At 43.8% G+C, this 20,367-nt stretch overlaps 1 protein-coding gene across 1 annotated transcript in view; it reads right to left on the bottom strand.

The window, feature by feature from the left end:
- The window catches only part of ctif (CBP80/20-dependent translation initiation factor), a 41,582-nt gene that overhangs the window by 8,386 nt on the left and 12,829 nt on the right, over nucleotides 1-20,367 (bottom strand). The window contains exons 8-12 of the mRNA XM_076087460.1: nucleotides 11,243-11,319; nucleotides 7,995-8,075; nucleotides 4,408-4,430; nucleotides 3,776-4,338; nucleotides 2,496-2,795 (exon numbers count right to left, since the gene is read on the bottom strand). Coding sequence (XP_075943575.1) covers nucleotides 2,496-2,795; nucleotides 3,776-4,338; nucleotides 4,408-4,430; nucleotides 7,995-8,075; nucleotides 11,243-11,319 — 1,044 coding nt within the window. The remainder of the gene's footprint in view (nucleotides 1-2,495; nucleotides 2,796-3,775; nucleotides 4,339-4,407; nucleotides 4,431-7,994; nucleotides 8,076-11,242; nucleotides 11,320-20,367) is intronic.

Raw genomic sequence — 20,367 nt, 5'->3', positions numbered from 1 at the left:
GGAGTTTCTGTAGGTGGCACGCGTATTAACCTCGCAGCTTAAAGCACTTAAAGCCAAAAAAGCAGTTGAAAAGCACATAAACCAAATTCATGAATTTGGTTTATCTGCCAGCAGCAGAGGAGAATATGTTAATTTGGTTTGAAAGTGAAGGGTAGTGAACTGTGTCAATGCTGTGAAGGTGTTGGGGTTAATATGGGTTAATGCGTAATGCGCACTTGCAAAGATGTTACACGGCAGGTTAAACTGAAACTTTATTAACAGTCAGAGGAACTCACTCTGCTCATCCAGAATGTACTGGCCGTTACTGAAGTGCACTAGAAACACAAGCGGCTTATATATTCACGGACTCGTACGACTGCACTGAAGGCCTGCTTGTACACAGACATACACAGAATATGCGGACTTGAATGGATCCAACAGTAAAAAAAAACCTCACACTCACACTGTCAAAAACGAACACGCCACCCACTCAAAAACAGCTGCACATGCCTCTCATACACCTCCCAGGACATAGTACTGTTCGCCACAGTACTTGACACTTCCACAACAAACGGTAAGATACACACGTATAGAAAAACAGGACTGAAGCAACAGAAAAGACGAGCTTATTTAAGAAAAGAAGATGACGAGGAAGGAGCCGACGGCAGTAGCAAACAAACAAAGGCCACCGGCTCTTCTCAGCTGGAAGTAAATAGCATCTTCCACAGGTAACAACCTGACCACATTTTAATGACAGCAGCAACAGACTAACTGCCCCCATATTGAGATCTAGGGGTCTGGAAGCAGCATCGTTAATGACGGCCTTCGTGAATCCACTAGTGGCATTTAAAACAAAAGCAAAGAAAAAAAACACAAATGTCAAAGACGAGGAGGGGGTCCATGCTGGCGGGGAAGTGGGAATTAAAGTGAGAAATGAAAGAAGAGGAGGTGACCGCACAGCTGTGAAAAAGAGGGAATAAAGCATAGAAGGGGGTAAAAGGATTAAGGTGGGATTCACTACTGCTGGGTCTGGAATAACAATCTCAACATCGAAAGAAAAAGGTGTTTTAATGGGAAAACAGAAAGTAGGCTCGGGTTGAAATGAGCATCTCCAGGAGACGGAAAAAGGAGTAAGAGTGAAAAGATGGCAGCAGGTGGGTTAACATTTAGACCTCGACTGTCTTCTGAAGACAGCGTGTAAGTCTCGTTTGCCTACTTCTAGACTGTCTGCGGCGAAGGTTTGTCTGAATATCAAAATTGAGGAAAGGGTGAAAGGGAGAAGCATGGTTAGAGAAAGAGGAAGAGAGGAAGAGAGAAAGAGAGAGAGGAGTTGTGTGCGGGGAGAGGCAGCGAGGCACTGGCCCATGTCGTTCCGGGTGAGAGGAGGCAATAAGACAGGAGAGCGCAGTAATAGAAAGCTCACGAGGGACGAGGAGGGGGAGAGAGGCAGTGGAATATATAACAGCTGAGAGGATGTTGCCTTCATGGGTGCAGTTAAGTGTGTGTGTGTGTGTGTGTGGGGGGGGGGGGGGCTCACTCGATCAGGTCTCTCTCCCCTGGGCGTTTAGATTAGCCACTTTACTTACTGACATTTACAGAATCATACACGCACATTTGGCTTCCACCTGAAAGTGCTTCCTCATAAAACCACTGACATTACAGGGACATTTCTGTTGCAAACATCCAGCGTATAAAATGACTGGTTGGCCAAAAAAAACATCTGCTCATTTATCAAGCACTGGTAGCTCAGAAGGATCTTTGAAAGGGCATTTTGAGATCTTGTTGACAGTAAGGACTGCATTTCTTGGGATATTTGGGTGCAAGCTACACAGGGCTTAGAAATAGTAAAGCAACAGACTTTAGTGAGAGAGTGAAAGGTAGTTTATCCAAAAATCTTCAGGGTCATTAATGCGTAATCTGATGATTAGGTTAATCAATTGACAATTTAGTTTATAAAATGTCATAAAACAGTGGAAAATGCCACATACAATCTCCCAGGGCCACGGCTGAGATCTTTCAAATTGACTGTTTTGTACGACTAACAGCCTAAATTCAAAGATATTGCATTTTCGATTATATAAAAAGAGAGAAGAGCAGCAAATCCGCACAATTAAGATGCTGGAACGAGAGCATGTTCGACATTTTTGCTTGATAAATGACTTTACACAGTTCAATATTAACACTGGATAATTGATAGTTTGTCAAAATAACATGCTGTATTAGACGGCATCGGTTTTTACCGAGGTGTAACTAATAAACTTTGCCTGATATCAGAAATAATAGTCAACTCGTTTCTCTTTAATTTCATCTTCAGCCTGACGTTACCGCCACTCTGTTTGCTCATCTTCATGAGAAGTAACTACGCCAAGTTAAAAATAAGAAAAAACAAGGCGGGTCCATTTAACTAATGAGTTTGTTGTATTGAACTCTGAGTTCTGTCAATAAAGGAGAAAACATCGCAGAGGAAAGCTTGAAGCGGCAACTGCAACCAACAGATGGTCGAGCAGGGCTCTCACCTGCAGCATGTTGAGGAGCAGCGATCTGAACTTGGTCCCCTCCACCATGAACAGTGCCATCTTGTCACAGAGCTTGGCGGCGGTGGCGGCAAAGCTCCGGTCTGACACGGCCTTGCGGTAGATGGTGCCGACCACCTGAGCCAGGGTTTCCTCGGACCGCGCCGAGCACTGCGCCTCCTCCATGAAGGAGGCCAGCTGCTGCTCCACCCCGCTGCTGTTGCTCCTCATGCTGTTGAGAAGGTCCACCAGCCGGTCCATGCTCTGCGATCCGGAGCCCAGCGCCTCCACACGTGCCTCCTCCTGAGTGAGGCGGAAGATGGAAAAAGGATACGAGCGGTAGGTGACAATATTCAAATTGTACTGTCAACGTTTGACAATAATAATGGACATGAACGCAGTAGTTTCATTGGAAAGTTGAGGCGACAGCCCCGTGCAGACGGTAAACTATAACAAAAACAAAACAAAGGCTGCTTAAATAAGTTGCATTCTATTTGCTGGAGTTCTAGACTGTCTGCGCCGAGGTTTGTCTGAATATCAAAATTGAGGAAAGGGTGAAAGGGAGAAGCATGGTTAGAGAAAGAGGAAGAGAGGAAGAGAGAAAGGAGTTGTGTGCGGGGAGAGGCAGCGAGGCACTGGCCCATGTCGTTCCGGGTGAGGGGAGGCAATAAGACAGGAGAGCGCAGTAATAGAAAGCTCACGAGGGACGAGGAGGGGGAGAGAGGCAGTGGAATATATAACAGCTGAGAGGATGTTGCCTTCATGGGTGCAGTTAAGTGTGTGTGTGTGTGGGGCTCACTCGATCAGGTCTCTCTCCCCTGGGCGTTTAGATTAGCCACTTTACTTACTGACATTTACAGACTGGATCCATTGATTCATTGGCGTGGCTGTTCATTAATTCCTGCCTGCTGGGGAGTTCCATGCTGTCAAATTGAAACCACCCCATGGTGGTAACGAGTTAGAGGAGCAAGAGAAGCTGAGAGCAGCAACACAGTTGGCCGACTCGCCGGTTTAGTGCACAAAGTGGAAAAGATCAAAAACAGTTAAGCTAATGCTGCTTTAGTCTCTTCACCTCCTTAGTGAGGACATGTCTGGGTGTGTTGGTCTGAATGCTAAAGAACTAAGGAGAGGAACGGCCCGAAGAAACGCACTTGACAGTGCGTTTGTGTGCGTGAACATAATGAAGGTAATTATAACACTAAATGCTAGCGCGTGTGTACACATACACATTAGTCCTGATTGCCTTGATACTGACTGACGGGCACTAAGCAGCTTTTCGGTACCTTGTCCTTTAGTCTCCTCCTCAGTCTCTCCTTCGACGACTGCAGCAAGCTGATTTTGGGCTGCTCCGACTGGCCCTCGCCTCCCTTTCCACTTCTTGGCGGGTTGGGAGATTCCTTTCTAACTGTCAGATGTGGGAACACATTTGTAGTGGGTGTCGACACTGGTCTGGGTGATTCATTGGGACCCTTACTGCTGTTGTCTTGAGGAGGTCTGATTTGCTCGTCTTCTGGTTTTACATTCTCAGTCTCTCGGTCTTTGGTTGTCCTTGGGGGTGCTCCTTTATCACCTGTAAAGTTCGTCTGTCCATGTCCTGGGCCTTTCGGATTGTGGTGCCAACGCCGGTTCTGGCTATATCCGTGGTGCGGGGGTCCTCCTTGGCGCTGCCCATGTCCTCCCTGATACTGGCGAGGCGGCCGACCAGCACTACTGTTTCTGATATCTCCCAGTTCTGTTAGATTCTGCTCCTGTTGGTTTGGGGATTGATGTTGGGATTGATCTCTCTGGTGCTGTGGTGACTGCTGTTGTATCAGCTGAGGTTGGTTCTTCCCCCCTCCTCCGCCACCTCCGCCGCCTCCTCCTCCTCCTCCTCCTCCTCCGCCGCCTCCTCCTCCTCCTCCTCCTCCTCCTCCGCCTCCCTGAGGCCGCTGTTGTCTCCTGGAAATGAGAGCAGGTTTCAGTTAGCTTCATTGTGATGTAGCAGCAGCTGGCTTGTTTCTATAAACCGCTCTGCTACACTTTAACCGCCCCTCTGTGTCACAATGGCACCATGATGGTCTCCAGCCTCCTCCCAGCCCCCAAAAACTCATCGTTAGTTGAAAAGGATCCATTTTCTGTTTTATCTTCAACTGCGTATCTACTAATAATTCACAACTAGACACTAACAGTAACCCGTCATCTACTGATCCAATCTTTAAGTAACTAAAAAATTCAAAAGCACAATTACTGCTTACATGTGGACGCAGTGTGTCTGTGTTTTCCTCTCCTGCATAGCTCTGTCCTTTGGCTGTACTGACTCTGGGCTTGACAAGCCGCTGACATATGGTCCAGGGGATTAGACACCATGGCACAGAGGAGGCAGCCTATTATCTGCCTCAGTCATGAACTAGCACACCGTTGCTCAGATATAAGAGTGTTTTTTCACTGTGAAATCAAATGAAGGGGGTTTACATCTTTTGTGCATAGGGATGTCTATAACTAATCAGTGACAGATTGCCAATCAAGGATAATTAAATTATCAATTTGACTTGAATAGTAAAAACCTGAAACGATTTGGCCAAACTTGTCTGAATAAGGAGCCCCATGTATCCTCTGTAGTTCACCACAAACGTGACTCACTTTTACTTGCCAGAGACCACAGATGGAAACTAGCTAGTTGCCAAATCGGATGTATTCAATAGTCAAAACCAAAACACACACGAAAAGAAACCGTGCTGAGCTGTAACTAATTGCATAAATGCCGACATGACAGGTTAGGCATGTTGATGGACAGATAACTGGTTAAAACAAATGAGATGAACCCTCAAAATCTGGGTAAAAATCCAGCCTTCTGTTGGAAATCGATAGCCAGCTTCAGTACTTGCTCCGGTATGAAGAAATGATGATACACATACAAATGTTTAATATTGAATCCTATGTGTAACCTTTGTCCGTCCGCCCAAAGAGATTTCAACAATCAGGACTAAACACAAGACGCAAGGTTTCTTTGATATAGAAAAAACAAGATGCACAAAAGCGAAATCTTTTGAGATCAACCGGAGCTGTTTAAGCCTCGAGGACGCTGGATTGACGAGCGAAGAAAGGAAACTTTTCGTAAACGCTGTTCAAGTGTTGTGCAGCGTGGGGTTTTCATCGTTCCTCACAAAAGCCCTTCCTTGCACTTATTAATTCAACCGACTTCCAATAGCTTGATTTTTGGACAAAAAAATTGAATGAAAGGTGAATGAAAAAGGTCAGACATGTTTGAGACTGCGTTACAAAAGCACATAAACTATTAAACTATTCTACCTCGTGAAAGAGAACTGTGTGTCACTATGGCACTCAAAAGTTAAGGGTTGAAAAACATTCCATCCCAAATAAATGAATGTTTGAACAACCTTGGAAATGTTCTCTGGGCTTAAAAGAAGTTTAATATATTCGTATGTGCAGGTCAAACACATCTCAGCAGAAAGACTGCAGCACTGATACACGGCAGAGAGAGATACTGGACTTTATTGTGCGCGCAAAATTCAAATAAACTGACCTTTCCTTTGCAGAAATTATAAAAAAATATATTTAAAAAGATGGAAGAGTTCCCTCTCTGCTCAACAAACATTTCAGCTGTTAAGTTTGAGGCCTGATGAAAAGAACTGCCAGCAACCGATGAATGTGTGCTGTAGACACAACACAACAACATAAACACATTTCCTCTGTGAGTCAAACTGTTTGAGTTATCGAGGCAGCATCTTCCTCCATCGCTAGCTAGCAACACTCATGACGAATACAGAAACAATGTGGATGAAGTCGACGCAGCCGTACAGCAGATTTGTCATCAACAAAATACCAAACATAATGATTCCAGGTTCTCAAATGTGAGAATTTGCTGCTCTTCTGTGTCTTGCATTGCAGTGAATTGAATCTCTTTGGGGTTTGGACGGCTGGTCGGACAAAACAGAATATTTGATGATTAAGTCACCTTGGACTGTTGTAACGGGCAGTTCTACAGCTTTGTGAAAATAGTTGGTGGCTATATCAATAATGAAAATAACTGCAATTCCTACATGTTTCTTTGATATTGTCCAAAATGAATAAGGTTCACTACTCCCAGCAACTGCTACTGCAGCGTCTCTGTAAACCGAAAAGGATGCTGGTGTGACGACCACGACGCTCAAACAAAGTCAGACATTTGGAGACGTCAGATTGGGGCTCTTGAGAAGCTGCGAGGAGCATCGTCTCCCACAATATTTTAGAAATTTGACTAACTACATAATGAATAGATTCACTGAGAAAATAATCAGTGGATACTTTGGTAATGAAAATAGTTGTTAGTTAAAGCCAGAGTTGTTTTCTCTTTAAATTGTCATCGGTCTGTACATATGAATGTGTGCGTCTGTGCGCTGGCAGAAGCACAGAGAACGCGTTGGAGGCTATTTATAGGTTTTGTTTGTGGTTCATTTAGTTTAAGTCGTGTCTGGCCCCTCTTCTCCCCTCTCCTGGGGAGGTTGGCAGACAGTTCATCTTCTGACTCCTCTCCTCTACTCAACAGCCTGCCTTCCACTCTATGCAAATACTCAGAGCCTCTCTCGGTCGTGTGTTCATCAGCCCGACACAAAAACTGAGCTCCTACAAAGCACAAAAGTGTGAGGGGGGGGGGGGGGGGGGGACACCCACTCGTCAGGCACCCCCTGTCAGCATCCTTCAATGTCTGTTTTTCTACAGCAAACTTTTAATTACTAGAAAGCTGCTTATTAAAGTTTTAATTTGTTTAACCAATGTTTTACCTCATCATAAAATAAAGTACAATAGCTTAACATTGACTGACAGAAATTGTGAATTCTCATTTAATGACTGAGAAGTTTAAAAAGAAGATTATAAAATCTCACCCTCTGCAGAGACACTCGAGTCTCTCTCTCTCTAACCCACATTCACTCATCTGACGATCAATTTGATCTTTACACGAGCTGTTAGTTTAGGCTCAGCTCTTATAAGCTCCTCTCCTGATCTTCCGGTGATGCTGGCAGGTGAAAAGCGAGACAGTAATGAAATGTTAATCATATTTAATGACCGAGCTCTGCGGTAGCGCGAGTGTTGATCGGATTGGCTGTCCGGGGAGATCTTTGCATGAAGGATAAATGACGGGGGGGCTACTGATGAAATTTCATCTCACAATTACTCGTTACTTAGTCTGTGACCGCGATCGACCATCTAATCAAATGAGAAACTGAGATTTTTTTTGGGGGGGGTTGAAGTGATGAGTCAAACATTACGGTATTAATCAGATTTAAAGTAGTGTTCGATGTTGCCTGGCTGTGTCCCCTGTTTCGAATCACTCCATTTCCATCCTACCTACTTTGTATTTTTAGCTTTTCAAGTATCTAATGAAAGAAATCGTACACTTTGCCTCAACAATTATCAGCTGACCTTTGAATGCCGAGGCTGTGTCCAGTAGAATAAATCAAATGCCGAAAAAAACATATCCGGGTCCACCTTTGTGCCCGGTATCTGGTTCATGTTGTCACTGACCTGGCTGCGACTTGCCGCTTTCCCCCGGGGCCAGTGGGCAGAAGTATGGTTAACTGGTCTCGGATGAACTGATCAACCGCTCTAAAAGCAGGAGAGGAGGGCGTGCTACAATGCAGACGAGTGGAAGGATGAAGAGTGGCGTAAAGTGGCAGATCAATTTGTGGAAAAGGGAAGGGAATTTTTGGAGACAGCACGAAAGGAGAAGACAGGAGGTCATAAAAGATAGAGGGGGAGGTAAACAAAACAAACAAGCACGGCAGCAAAGAGGGGAAACAAGCAACAAAAAACAACTACAGGTTGATTACTACGTCATTCAAACAACATGCAGAGAACTACAGGAAGTGGTAACTCAAAATGTGAAATGAATTGGCAGTTATGATCATGAGAGGTGGTAGGATACTGATGATTGATCGTGGCTGTTGCTGTGGATGGAGAACTCGTGGATCCATTGGACCACTGGTTGACCCAGACCAGCGAATCGATTGGCCCGGAGGAAGAGCAGCTTGCAGGCCCAGACAGTCAATAACTCGGCATGAGCTCCATGCTGGCCACAACACAGCGGCTTTAATGGACTGTGGGGAGACGGGTCTCAGGCCGCCTGACTGAGCATTACTCTATTTTAAACAAGTTTTAAGATTCTAAATCTCAGGAACTGACTGAATGTGTGTGCATACGCGCATGCATGTATTAAGAGATTGCAGTCAATAACTTTGAATCTCCGTGGCCAGAGGCAGAAAAGACAAGCAGACCTCCCGTGTACTTGTACTTTCACACACACACACAATGCATCATTAAACACATTTTGTGCCACAGACTCTTAAGAATTATCCCTCTCAATTCAACAGCTCACATTTAAGCATTTGTTTACTTATCCCTTAATAACAGCAGTGTGGGAAACTGGATGGCATGTCGTGTTAAATCATCTTTCTTCAATTGTGAGTAAATTGTTCTCGCAAAACGGACAGATTTAAGTCTAGCGCCTGAAAGCGAAGAAGAAGAAGAAGAAGAAGAAGAAGGAGCATATTAGCTTCTTCTTTGCCCCTTTTTCTGTTTTGGAGTAGAGAGCAGTAAGCAGCACATTCCAGTAAATCACAACTAATTTCAGCCCTGCTTGACGTGCATACTAAAGTAGAAACACATGCACTACCTCCCCTTTCTTTCCCTCCCTGCCGCAGCCAGCCTACACTCTTCCTTTACTCAATCTCTCAGTCTCACTCCGTTTCTCTTTCTGGTGCTTTATTCAATACAACCCTCAAGCTTTGTACATGTATTCAAATGATCAATATTCATCTCCATATTTCATCATCACTTCCTTCATACTTTGTCTCTTTTCTTCTCCCAGCTGTGTTGACAGTACACCACGAAATATATATGACTATTTATGAGGTATCTCATTACAATTAATATGCATCGCCACAGGCTATTTGTTCTGTTTGGGAACCTGGAGACAACATAGACATAAGAGGATTAGCTGGTTTGATAGTGAATGTATTTGATGGGCAAACATGCTAAGCTTCATAAAGGAAAATATATGAACGTTTCCACACGCGAATACATTTTATACTCTTCTCTGGATCAGGCGTAGTTGTGATGAACCTTTCTTACATATATTTATGGTTCTTGCTTTCTCCATCTCAGCAGAGCAACATGTAGTACAGCACTCTTTGGTTTAAGGGGGCATGAGGTTAAAAGGCTTTCCCCAGGCTGCATGTTACCCCAAAATATAACCACATCAGAGATGAATACTAATATGAATTGCCAATTTTGGATTCACATCATAGCCTGTTGGGATATTTATATCAAAAGTCACTGCAAAATACATATTCAGTCCAAGTATCCAAGTCTAATTTCATCACTCAAGAGTCATCGAGCGGAAAGCAATACACATTTTTAGTCCAAAGAGATTGAATTTCTCATTTCTTGTGGTTGAAAGGTTCAGATTAACTAAATTATTCAACTTTGTGATAAGAATTGGCTTTATCCAAGTTTAAGAATCCGCCTTCAAGCTCAACATTTCTCCGTATTTGGTCAGCCCTCAATCACAGGTTTAACTCTTTCTGTTCAGTTCGAGCATACTAGGCAGTGTCTTGTTACGTTTTAGTATGTTTCACATTTTTCAATTGTTCCCAATGATAGAACAAGGGTTGGGCTGGGTGTGTGTGTGTGTGTGTGTGTGTGTGTGTGTGTTGGTAAAGTGGTATGCTTTGATGCAAGCTGTAGAACAGAGCGGTCCAAATCTTTGGTCAATGTGCAGCTGATCCGATGCAAGTCACCATCTCTGACACGAGTGAAGTATCCACGTGAATATTTTTTCCACGCGCGCACACACACACGTGTATACAACAGCTACACGCACACACACATGTATGTGAAATCTCCCCTCATATACGAACTGTAACGCACTGACAGAGTCTAATTGGAAGCGTGCAAGAAAACAGGATGGCCTCTGGTTAATTTTCCAGCTCACAAAACAAACAGACTGAAACCAAAGCAAACTGCTTTTGGTCCAAGTTTATATTGTTGTTCCCATCTTTTTGCCAGGCCTGCGCTGCGTCCATCACACATAAACACAATAGTGCATGACAGAACCAATTACTCTCTGCACTTAAAAACAAGGATGAAAGTGCTTTTGTCCATTTGGTGTAGCTAAAATTTCCTCTTTTTTTAAACCACAAATACAACCCAAATATTTTCTCTTTGCTTGTCTCTTAGCAACTGAAGAACGGTTTTCCAGTGACATCAGGGCAGGGAGCGAGAGAACGAGAGAGAGAGAGAGAGAGAGAGAGAGAGAGGGGGGGGGGGGCTGTTTTCTTCTCTTCAGGACGTGGTCTCAATGAAGTCAGACTTGGGTGAAATTAGATTTCAGAGTATGTGCAATTAAAGCAGATGTGCCAGGATAAAGAAATTGAGCGTCCGAGTTAAGAGTTCGGGGGACAGGAGGACGACGTTAACGAGGTTAAATGTCACAAAGCACGACGAGGGAATGCATAGTCAGTCATAAAAAGAAAGAAAGCTCAAGCGTTGAGGGCAAACACGGTTGACTGAATAAAACTTTGAATGCCTCAGTGTTTTTTTAAAATTATTTTTCCTGTCTGCAGTGAAGTGTGGAGCCTGCATTCCTGTCTTGACGTTGCTTTGGCGGGGGAGAGAAGGCTATAAGACTGGCTGTGCACTGACATCAACAGCAAAAACATTCCCTCTTACTGAGGTAGGCATGCGTGTGTGCAAAAGCTTGCATGCATCATTACCGTCGGTCATTTCTCCTCCGTCGGAAGAGCTTTTTGGTGTGTGCGATCTCAGCCTCATTAAGAAGGGGGGGGAAGACCTGTTGGAGACAAATCACAGAGGAGACAGCTGATCACTTTGTGGAAAGTATCGACGGAATTCTGCACCACTGCACATGCAGAAGTTGATAAAGTGCTTGCTTTTAACAAAGAATAGACAAATTATAGCCTTGTTCTTTAATTCTAGACCTCTTTAAAAAACATTTTAATGATTATAAAAAATTGCATCTTATTTACGGCACAGAATGAGATTAAGAGAAGTGGTTTATCAAATTTGAGAGGCTAAGAGAAAGAGTTGGTATTTAGGGTTGCCCCTAATGAATATTCTAATTCGTTTTGATTATTCACTTATAATTTTCAGAAACAAGTAAAACAAAATCCGCATTATAATTTCCCAGAGGTGACATTTTCAAAATCAAAATGAAAGCAGCAAATTCTCACATTTTAGGAGCTGCAACCAGCAAATTATATTTTGGTCCTTCTTGATAAATTTGATTAACTTCAACGATTTAATCAAATATTGATTATTCGTTTCAATTTTCAGCTATAATAGAGAGCTAACGTGTGTGTGTGTGAGACAGAAAGCGGGAGGAAGACAGAGAGGCACCTGTGTGTGAGAGAGAAAGCTGTGTAACGTCATCTCTGCAGGAAAAAACATTTTTAATAATACTGCGTGGCAGGATGCAGCACTGTTCTCTTTTCAAGACTTCAAGGTGTCAGTGGAATTTATTTCTCTCATTTCTCAGAATTTAAAAACTCCTCGGCACAGCCTCGGGCAAAGTACTGCTTCCTGTTTAACTAGATGTTGCCAAGCACAGGTACATAATATTAAAACCTGAAGAGCGAGACCATAATGAGTTATTCAGGTCAATAAACAATATATTTATTTATTTAGTTGATTATATACATTTTGTTGGCATGTGGCCGTGGTATATGATATGATCATGGAATGTATTCTTTACATAAATTCACTTCCTGTGAAAAAGAAATAAAACCATTCATTAAACATCAGCGCTGTCAATGAAACAGCACACCGGCCCTTAGCTCAGCATCACTGTGGCTACAGGACCAGCGCTGTCGTGTCGACAGACAGTGTGCAATGGCAGCTGTTGCATAAATGTGTGTGTGTGTGTGTGTCTAACTGCTGTGCATAGGGAGTACAAAACAACATGTTACAAGCAGATACTGTACACTGTATAAATTGAGTTTGTGTCAGTTAACATCAATGTCAATCAGAGATCAGGGAAGCGTGTGTGTGTGTGCGCGCGTGTGTGTGTGCTGTACAGCAAATTGTTGCAGGCTGATGCAAAGCAAAAAGCCCCAAATTTCCCCAAACTCGCAACCCAATGCAGTGTGCAAGAAGGTGACCAAAGTCTGTAAAGAGGGAGGTGGGGCTCTTGGTACAATCTACTTCTTCCTTTCTAGATAAAAAGTACTGTATACCAAAACAAATAATTATTTGATTGATCATGTTTATGTGTACATATTCACTGTCATTTAGATGCGATACATACACTGTTCTGCAGTACTAATATTTGTGTGTCCATAGATTTCTCTGGTTTTCTCTTTTGTACGTTCAGACTTTCACACTGTAGATATTCTAATGAGGTTGCTTGCTATTTGAAACTGCTGCTCTAACCTACTTCTCTCTTAGAGAGGCTGCTAAGGGATTGTTGGATTCTGATTGAATCCAGATGTGAGAGGCAGAAAGTGTGTGTGTGCGTGTGTGTGTGTGTGAGCGTGCAGGGGGGGGGGGGCACTCTATATACATGTGGCACAGTAATATCCAGAAAAGGGGCAAACAAACTGTCTGCTAGAACAAAGCTTTACTTCGAGCAGAGACTTTACGTTTAAACCCCAAAAAGTATTAATATCTATAAAAATCTGCTTTTTTCCCCCAGACTCAAAGGACCGCCTGACAGGGAGGAAAAGTAGGTGGAGAAAGAAACGGAGGAACTGTTGCATGTTTAGCTACTGTCGTTTTCCTCTAGGATATCATTAGCTGCAATTCTGCCTTCAAATGGTAACCAGATGACAGCGTGCGCGCGCACACGGTGAAATGATGCACACCACACATTTCAACCAAAACCGTTTAAGTTGTCATATTTTTCCGAATACTAAGATATTCTAAATAAGAAAAAAAATAGTGCATTTCATGGACAGCAGCATTGCATTAGAGAGAAGCTTTAGACCCACAGCTGTGTGCACAGTTTGTAACGCATCAGACAGAACCGGAGGAGGAGGAAGCGAGAGATGTAGAGTTGTCTCTGTGGCTGAAAGGGAGAGCGCCGTGTGCGTGTGAATATGCTATCGGCAGGTAGCAGCCAGCGCGGGGTAGATCAAAGGGAGGCGTGGGCCTTCCTGGTCCCCAGCCAGGAGACCCTTCACCTCATGGCAGGCAGCGCGAGCCCTGTGGACGTGACGGGGGGGGGGGGGGGGGGGGGGGGGGGTGTAAATTGTGAAAGAGACTGAGATCAGATAGAAACGGACAGAGAAAGAGATTTTGTCCGTGGTGTTATTTATATTTGGAAGAGTAAAGACTATCAAGATTAAATTAATTGAATAATAAATAAATTATTAAGAGACTGTTAAAAGGTGTATTTCGGTGTATTCAGATGCTAATGTGGATTAAGAGAGTGATCCGGGAAAACACCTCTCCACCCCATCATCTGTCTTTAGTAGTGTTCAGACTGAAAATAGAGCTGCGATCAAAAATCGCAAGGGGCGGTGTGAATATGTTGCTACAGCTACAGAGAATATCAAATATTATCCAGCGGGGTTCAGTTTACGAGTACTAGATCTACGAGCATCCATCACACATGCTTTTATAACGCTAGAAAGTCAATTTATTCTCCATTTCAAAATGCACGAGGGAAACACTGGAATTACCCCATTAGCGCTACAAAGAAATATAGCATCAGTGTGTGTTTGAATGCATTTGATTGGCCGTCGTCGCCGAGCAGGATCCTGGAGGTGTCCGGAAGAAAAGACCATTGAAGAGATTAATGAGTCGATGAAAAGGACGGATGTGGACGTGTTTTGATTGAATAAAAAAAAAAAAGACAGTTTTGACAACGTGATTCATGTAAAGTTTGAAGGAAAGAACAGAACGAAAATGACTGGAGCTGTCAACACGGAGGGAGCATGTGCTAGTTGAGGGATTTAGGACCAATGATGATGACTTCAGATCCATGACAGTTGAATATGTTCAATGTTTTCTTCGAGGTCATTACATCCCTGACTGAGACAGTTAGAGATGACATAGCGAGTGGAGTAAGTTATATGGTTAGTTAGTTAGATTCTTTCTGTCTTGGAGGCAGGGCTGAAAAGTAAAGCATTCGTTCTAACCAAAGGCAATAAACAAGGACACACAAAATATGATAAAACAACTTGTCACCTCGAGCATCTCGACAGAAAAATAACGAGACAAAGTGTACGGCAATAGCCCGTTTGTCTTGACATGTGTTCACGCGTCTATTTTACATTAAGTTACCGTAACGCACGAGCATTAAGAGCAATTCTCAACAGCAAGTCTCGGTTGTCACTCGGAGTGCCAACAGCCAACAGCTCACCCAACAACCAAAAAAAACAAACAAAGTGGTTTGCTGTCAAGTTTAAACTTTACCACCCTGATTGGGGGGGGGGGGGGGGGGGGGGTGTTTCATGTCTGCATTGTGTTATGTGCTTGGGTGTGCACGTCTGCATTGAGAGGAAGTTGACACACCACGTCGCAATCCAGAAAAGAAATCACAGGTCACTGAAGGAGGCGACCGAGGATGCTCAAAGAGAGGATGTGTCCTTTTTACAACCACGTTGCCACGTAGCTCCCAAGCAACAACAGATATCTTCTTTGAAAGTAATGCATGAGTTAGCCATTCAATTTTAGGACTTTCTTTTTTCCCCCGATGGTTTTGCCAGATAGGTCGTTGACCTGGGTCAGACACCATTGTGGATCCATTCATAACAATGACGTCGCTTTAGCGTGAAAGGGGGTATAAGTACCAAGGGAGCAAAGTAAGGAAATGAGAAAAGCCAACGGAGAAGGAAATATGAAGAATAGAAACGGAGAACGATGATTATAGAAGTTTCTCTGCAATAGCATAGAAAGTGAAGTGCACGTCTTCCGGCCCCTTCCAGTGAGCAACAATTCTAGTATGATGTTCATTCAGTCCGTCCATTGTTTCTCTCGGCTTATTTATGTTGCGAGGGCCCTCGGCCAAAAGCAATAAATTTAAAACTGCCCCAGGGGTGGCATTACAGGACAGGTCGTTGAGAGCAGAGGGGGAGAGAGAGAGGGGGAGAGAGAGAGCGACTGTAAATACAAGATAGCAAGCATGTAAAATACAGAGAGGGCAGCTGAAATACATAGGCTGAAATCATTTGGACGTTTTGCCGTCTTGCCAAGCCCAAATGAATAACATCCCATTTGTTTTTGTATTGTCCATTAGACACAGCTACTTATAACTATTAACTAGGACTGTTTTTAAAGGTTTTTAACTCCTTACACAGTAGAGATAATCAGTGTGCTACAAAATATTTTTGCTCGAATTTTGAGTGCAGGATTCTTTAGTATCCAGACAATGCAGTGCTTCTATTTCAGTGCACTAAAGTGGCATTTACCTTAAAGTTACGATCTCCGATTTGGGGCCCAGAAACCACTCAAATCTGTGTTCAATTTAGATTAATTAAAAGTGACATTTTAGGATTCATAAGCGCTACGGAGTGACTGAAAAGTGAATTCCTACCATCGGAATCAGGCGATAGGAAGTGCTATACCATACGATATGTGTCTAGCGCTCTTAAGTCATAAATCAAATAAAAATTTCTGTAAAATCCCTGTAGTAAAAGATTTGCTCCGTGTTTCACGATCCCCACTTTAGGCCTTTCATGCAACTTGCTGTGCAGCTGATGCCTGCCAACCAAACGCCGAAAGAAGAGATTTAAAGCCGCCACAGTCAGGTATGGTGGGCGATCGGTGATAAAGAGGAAAAGATGTGAGGTCCTGGCATCCGTGTCTCATTTAATAAGTGATCTGAGGCTGCGGCCACAGCAGAGCAGAGACTGATAGACAGGCAGATCAAAGGACTCGGGAGGGGGGGGGGGGGAGCCATTGTGGGATCAAAGCGTCAGAGAAAGAGAGGAAAATAACCTGTAGTACCCTACAGAAATATAATCATGCGACAACCACTGCTGCAGCAGCAGGTTTCACATGCTTACAGCTGTTATAGCCCTCCCGAAAACACTGACTTCAATCATATGTGCTCTCTGTGTTACATTACATTGACAGCGCCTCATCTTCTCTGCACAACCTGATCCTTTGTGTGCGTACAGGGTTTGATGGACGGACTAATGACCCCTATTCTTGTGAGGACATTTTGGCTGCTCTGTACATTGAAACTCTATATTATCCCCATAAATTGACACTGTGGACAGCACTCAGCCCATCATAAACACATACTAGGGATAGAAAATGAATTTCATTATGGCAGAGGCTGGAGGTTACCTTGTTTCTGGGGATTTAGCGCAGCAGTTATACGCCAAGTATATAAATCAGTTCAGGACGGGGGGGGGGAAGGTGCATGACAGCAATTTATCCTCATTTTCAACCTCGTTATTCCGCATCGTCAACTGTTTTACAATGCATTTCTTTATCATTTTAGAATACATTTGGTTAATCTTGTGTGTGTGTGTGTACATATTTACGGTCTTTCAGATGTGATAAATTCAACAGATCAAGTCACTGTGTGGAGTAAATAACTAATCTTCCAAGGTATCCTGCTTTCATACACGTTCTCAAGGCTCCAGTGATTGAGGCGAGAGCAGAGCGGACTACAGCGGTGATTAAGTTAGTATGTGTGCGGCTAATAGAGTGTAGGAGCCAAGCCAGCAGTAGGACCAGGAACAATAGCAGGAAGAGACCACAGGGAGGGGGCTGCCGGTCACCATGACCCCCTGGATATTGTTCTGCTGCCCACCAACATTTGAAGGATGGAGGGGAGGAGGAGAGGAGTGAAGGACGGCATGAGTGGAGAAGGGAGGGGGGAAGGGGGCGGAGCGTAATGATGGCAGTCAGAAGACAATAGGAAAAAGGAAACAGCAAATAGGAAGAACCAGAGGGAGACGAGGTAAAAGATGATAGAAGAGACCCGCAGCAGTGCGTTTGAGGTGATCAGAAGCATACAGGAACAATAAATGTGTGTGAGTAAAATGCTATGAGTGGAATGCAGGTCTCAGACAAACTGACAGCTGACAGACCGCCCATAAAAGACCACCCCACCCCCAGTGTCCCTTCTCAACTGGAGTCCTGCTCTGCGGCACGTACACTTCCAGACGGAGGGGCCAACCAGTCTGTGATATCTCAGCTCCAGACTGCGGCTTTGTTCCACTGTTGGATGGCTTTGTTCCCGGATCAGAGACCGGATGTCTCCTAAAATGACTGGCCGGTTTCTCCCTCTCTGCTCGGGCGAACCCTAACCTTCTGTTCCTCCTGTGGTGCCCTCCATTCTTACATTTTTTTTAATTTCATCACTGACAAGAGTGGGAGAAAAACCCTTGATGTGAATCACTTTGAAATAAAATTCTGAATGTATAATATATACTTGTATCCTGCTACAAACTGGTTTGCTATGGCCGTGTTTTAAAGGAATAGTTTTGGGAAATATGCTTTCTCGCTTTTGTGGAAAGAAAAGCAAATAAGCATATATCCCAAAATGTTAAACCTCTCCTTTAAACATGCCATATGCTGTTGATAACATTGCTTACAGCCCCATGGATACTGCCTGGACTCTGGTAACACGGAGCCAATAAATCACCTCACGGGAAAGAACATCAGGTCACAACAGTCACACAGAAACAGAAGCACCCACTCTATTTCAGATGAGAAAACTCCCACAGGGAGAGTCTTATGATCAAACGCAACATTTTATCAAAATGGGTCCAGAAAGATGTGTGTGTGCATCACTTTGCTGCTGATGTGTGGATGTACAGACGTTTGCTGATAATATTTCAGGTACGGGAACGGCCAAATATACCAACACAAGCGCTGTGGCTGTCACAACACGGAGGATCATGCTGGCTGACACGATCATGTCGATGACGCCAAACACCGTGTGAGTGAGATCGAGTGTCCACGCTGCCGTACAGTTTGTGTCATGAAGGACGGAAAGGAGAAGGGGATACGACGATCTCCCGTCTCCAGGGGGAAATATCGCTACGCGCCAGTTCTGTACTTTCTGAGAAGGGGGGGGGGATTTATTAAATCTAATTTATGAGTCATTATTTAAGCAAAAACACAAAACATTCTTTGGTTCCAGCTTCTCCAAGCGGAGGATTTTCTGCTTTTGAACCCTTGTTTATATCGTCAAATCAACAGCTTGTAATGTCACCGGGAGTTTCCAGGCCACCTGGAATGGCCAAGCAACACGTTTTAATGACTTGTTTTTTTATTCTTGTTTGTTTTACCGCTATTTCATATTTGATCCTATTACTGTATCTTTGTTGTAACATTGTTTGTGCTGTTATTCAGAATCCATGTGATACCTCACCTACACCTACAGCTACATACTCGATGTCTGACCCCTGAATGCTTCCGTCGTTACAACCTGAGGCTGGATGTGAAGGCAGACTTATTGTATGTGCAGGTTGACATTCCAGAGAGGCCGGTAGAGGTGCAGCACAATATGACGGCAAAAGGAGGAAGGCCTTTCTCATAGAGTCTCTCACACACACACACACACACACACACACACACACACACACAAACAAACAAGATGTTTCCCTGATCCCAGGGCTATTTGTAAGTATATTCCGACTCATGGAAAGGGGAAGTGAATGTTGACAGGAAGTGTCGAATGTAGACGGAGACTTTGGGTGACGTTGTCCTGCCGTACACTAACTGGAGGTGTAACTCCATTACTAAGTATTAACTAAAAGTGCTGAAGTATTGACAGAAAATGTACTGAACATATCACAGTTAAAAGTACTTTTTCTGCAGCAATGAGGTGACAATGTGTTGTATTCTATTATGAGTTTATTATTTGCTTTGTTATGTAAAGTCTTAATCTGTAAAGTAAGTAATGATTTCTATAACTGTCAGATAAATGTAGTGGAGTGAAAAGTACAATATCTCTCTGAAATGTAATGAAAAGTAAATAAAAATGAAGTACAAGTATCTTAAATTCGTACTTAAGTAGAGTACTTGAGTAAAGGTACACAAGCTAAAGAGTGAGACATGACAGCCAGTCATGTGTTGTAATAGCACAAATGGAAATCCCCCGTGTTGGTTACAGTAAGGAGGACGGACGTGTAGCGAAAGTGAAAGTGGCAGCAGGAATCCTCACAGCCAGACTGCACATAGACAGCCAGCACACTCCGCAGTATCATCGTACAAACATTTTACAACACAAAACAAACTCTCTCTCTCTCTCTCACACACACACACAACATAACTTCCATGGCGTGTCCAATATTGGTGTGATTTGTGAGGGATTTCTGCCCTGATCTGAGTCATGCACCATACACCAATCCAATACTTTCCCATAACACTGTGGCACTGCACTGTGCACGTATAATAAAAACGTTTGCTCAATGTCGATATTGATACTGGTAAACAACTTAGACATTTAATAACTCCTCCGTACTCTTGATTGCAAACCACTCCGATGCAGTTCAACGGGAATTTGAATGTGGTTGCAGTTATTTATGTTATAGTGCGGTTTCTACTACTGGCCCTGAACGTGGAAAACACCAACACGAGTGCCCTCACAGTCGTCTTGGGGGCTATCCCAGACCAATAAGGGGATCGTCGGTGGATGGCCTCATTAGAGCGAGAACAAACGGTGGCCTGGCATCACCGCTGCATGACTCCGCCTGGCAGAGGTTTAGGGGAAACTTTAAAGATGCCAGGGCATGACACCCAGCACAGACAGAGACCGTGAGAGGACGGATGAAGTCAGAAACAGCTAAGGAATGTGAGGGAGAGAAAATGTGGCAATCACTCCCCAGCTCAGTGCCCACACATATCCGATCCCAAGCTCGTCGGACGAACGCAGCCGACCCCTCTTTTGGCTGTGACTGAATAAACGGGAAAC

Source organism: Anarhichas minor, unplaced genomic scaffold, assembly GCF_050575085.1.
Source record: "Anarhichas minor isolate MPS153535 unplaced genomic scaffold, ASM5057508v1 ptg000002l, whole genome shotgun sequence".
Taxonomy (NCBI): domain Eukaryota; kingdom Metazoa; phylum Chordata; class Actinopteri; order Perciformes; family Anarhichadidae; genus Anarhichas; species Anarhichas minor.
This window is presented reverse-complemented; position numbering and strand designations above follow the sequence as displayed.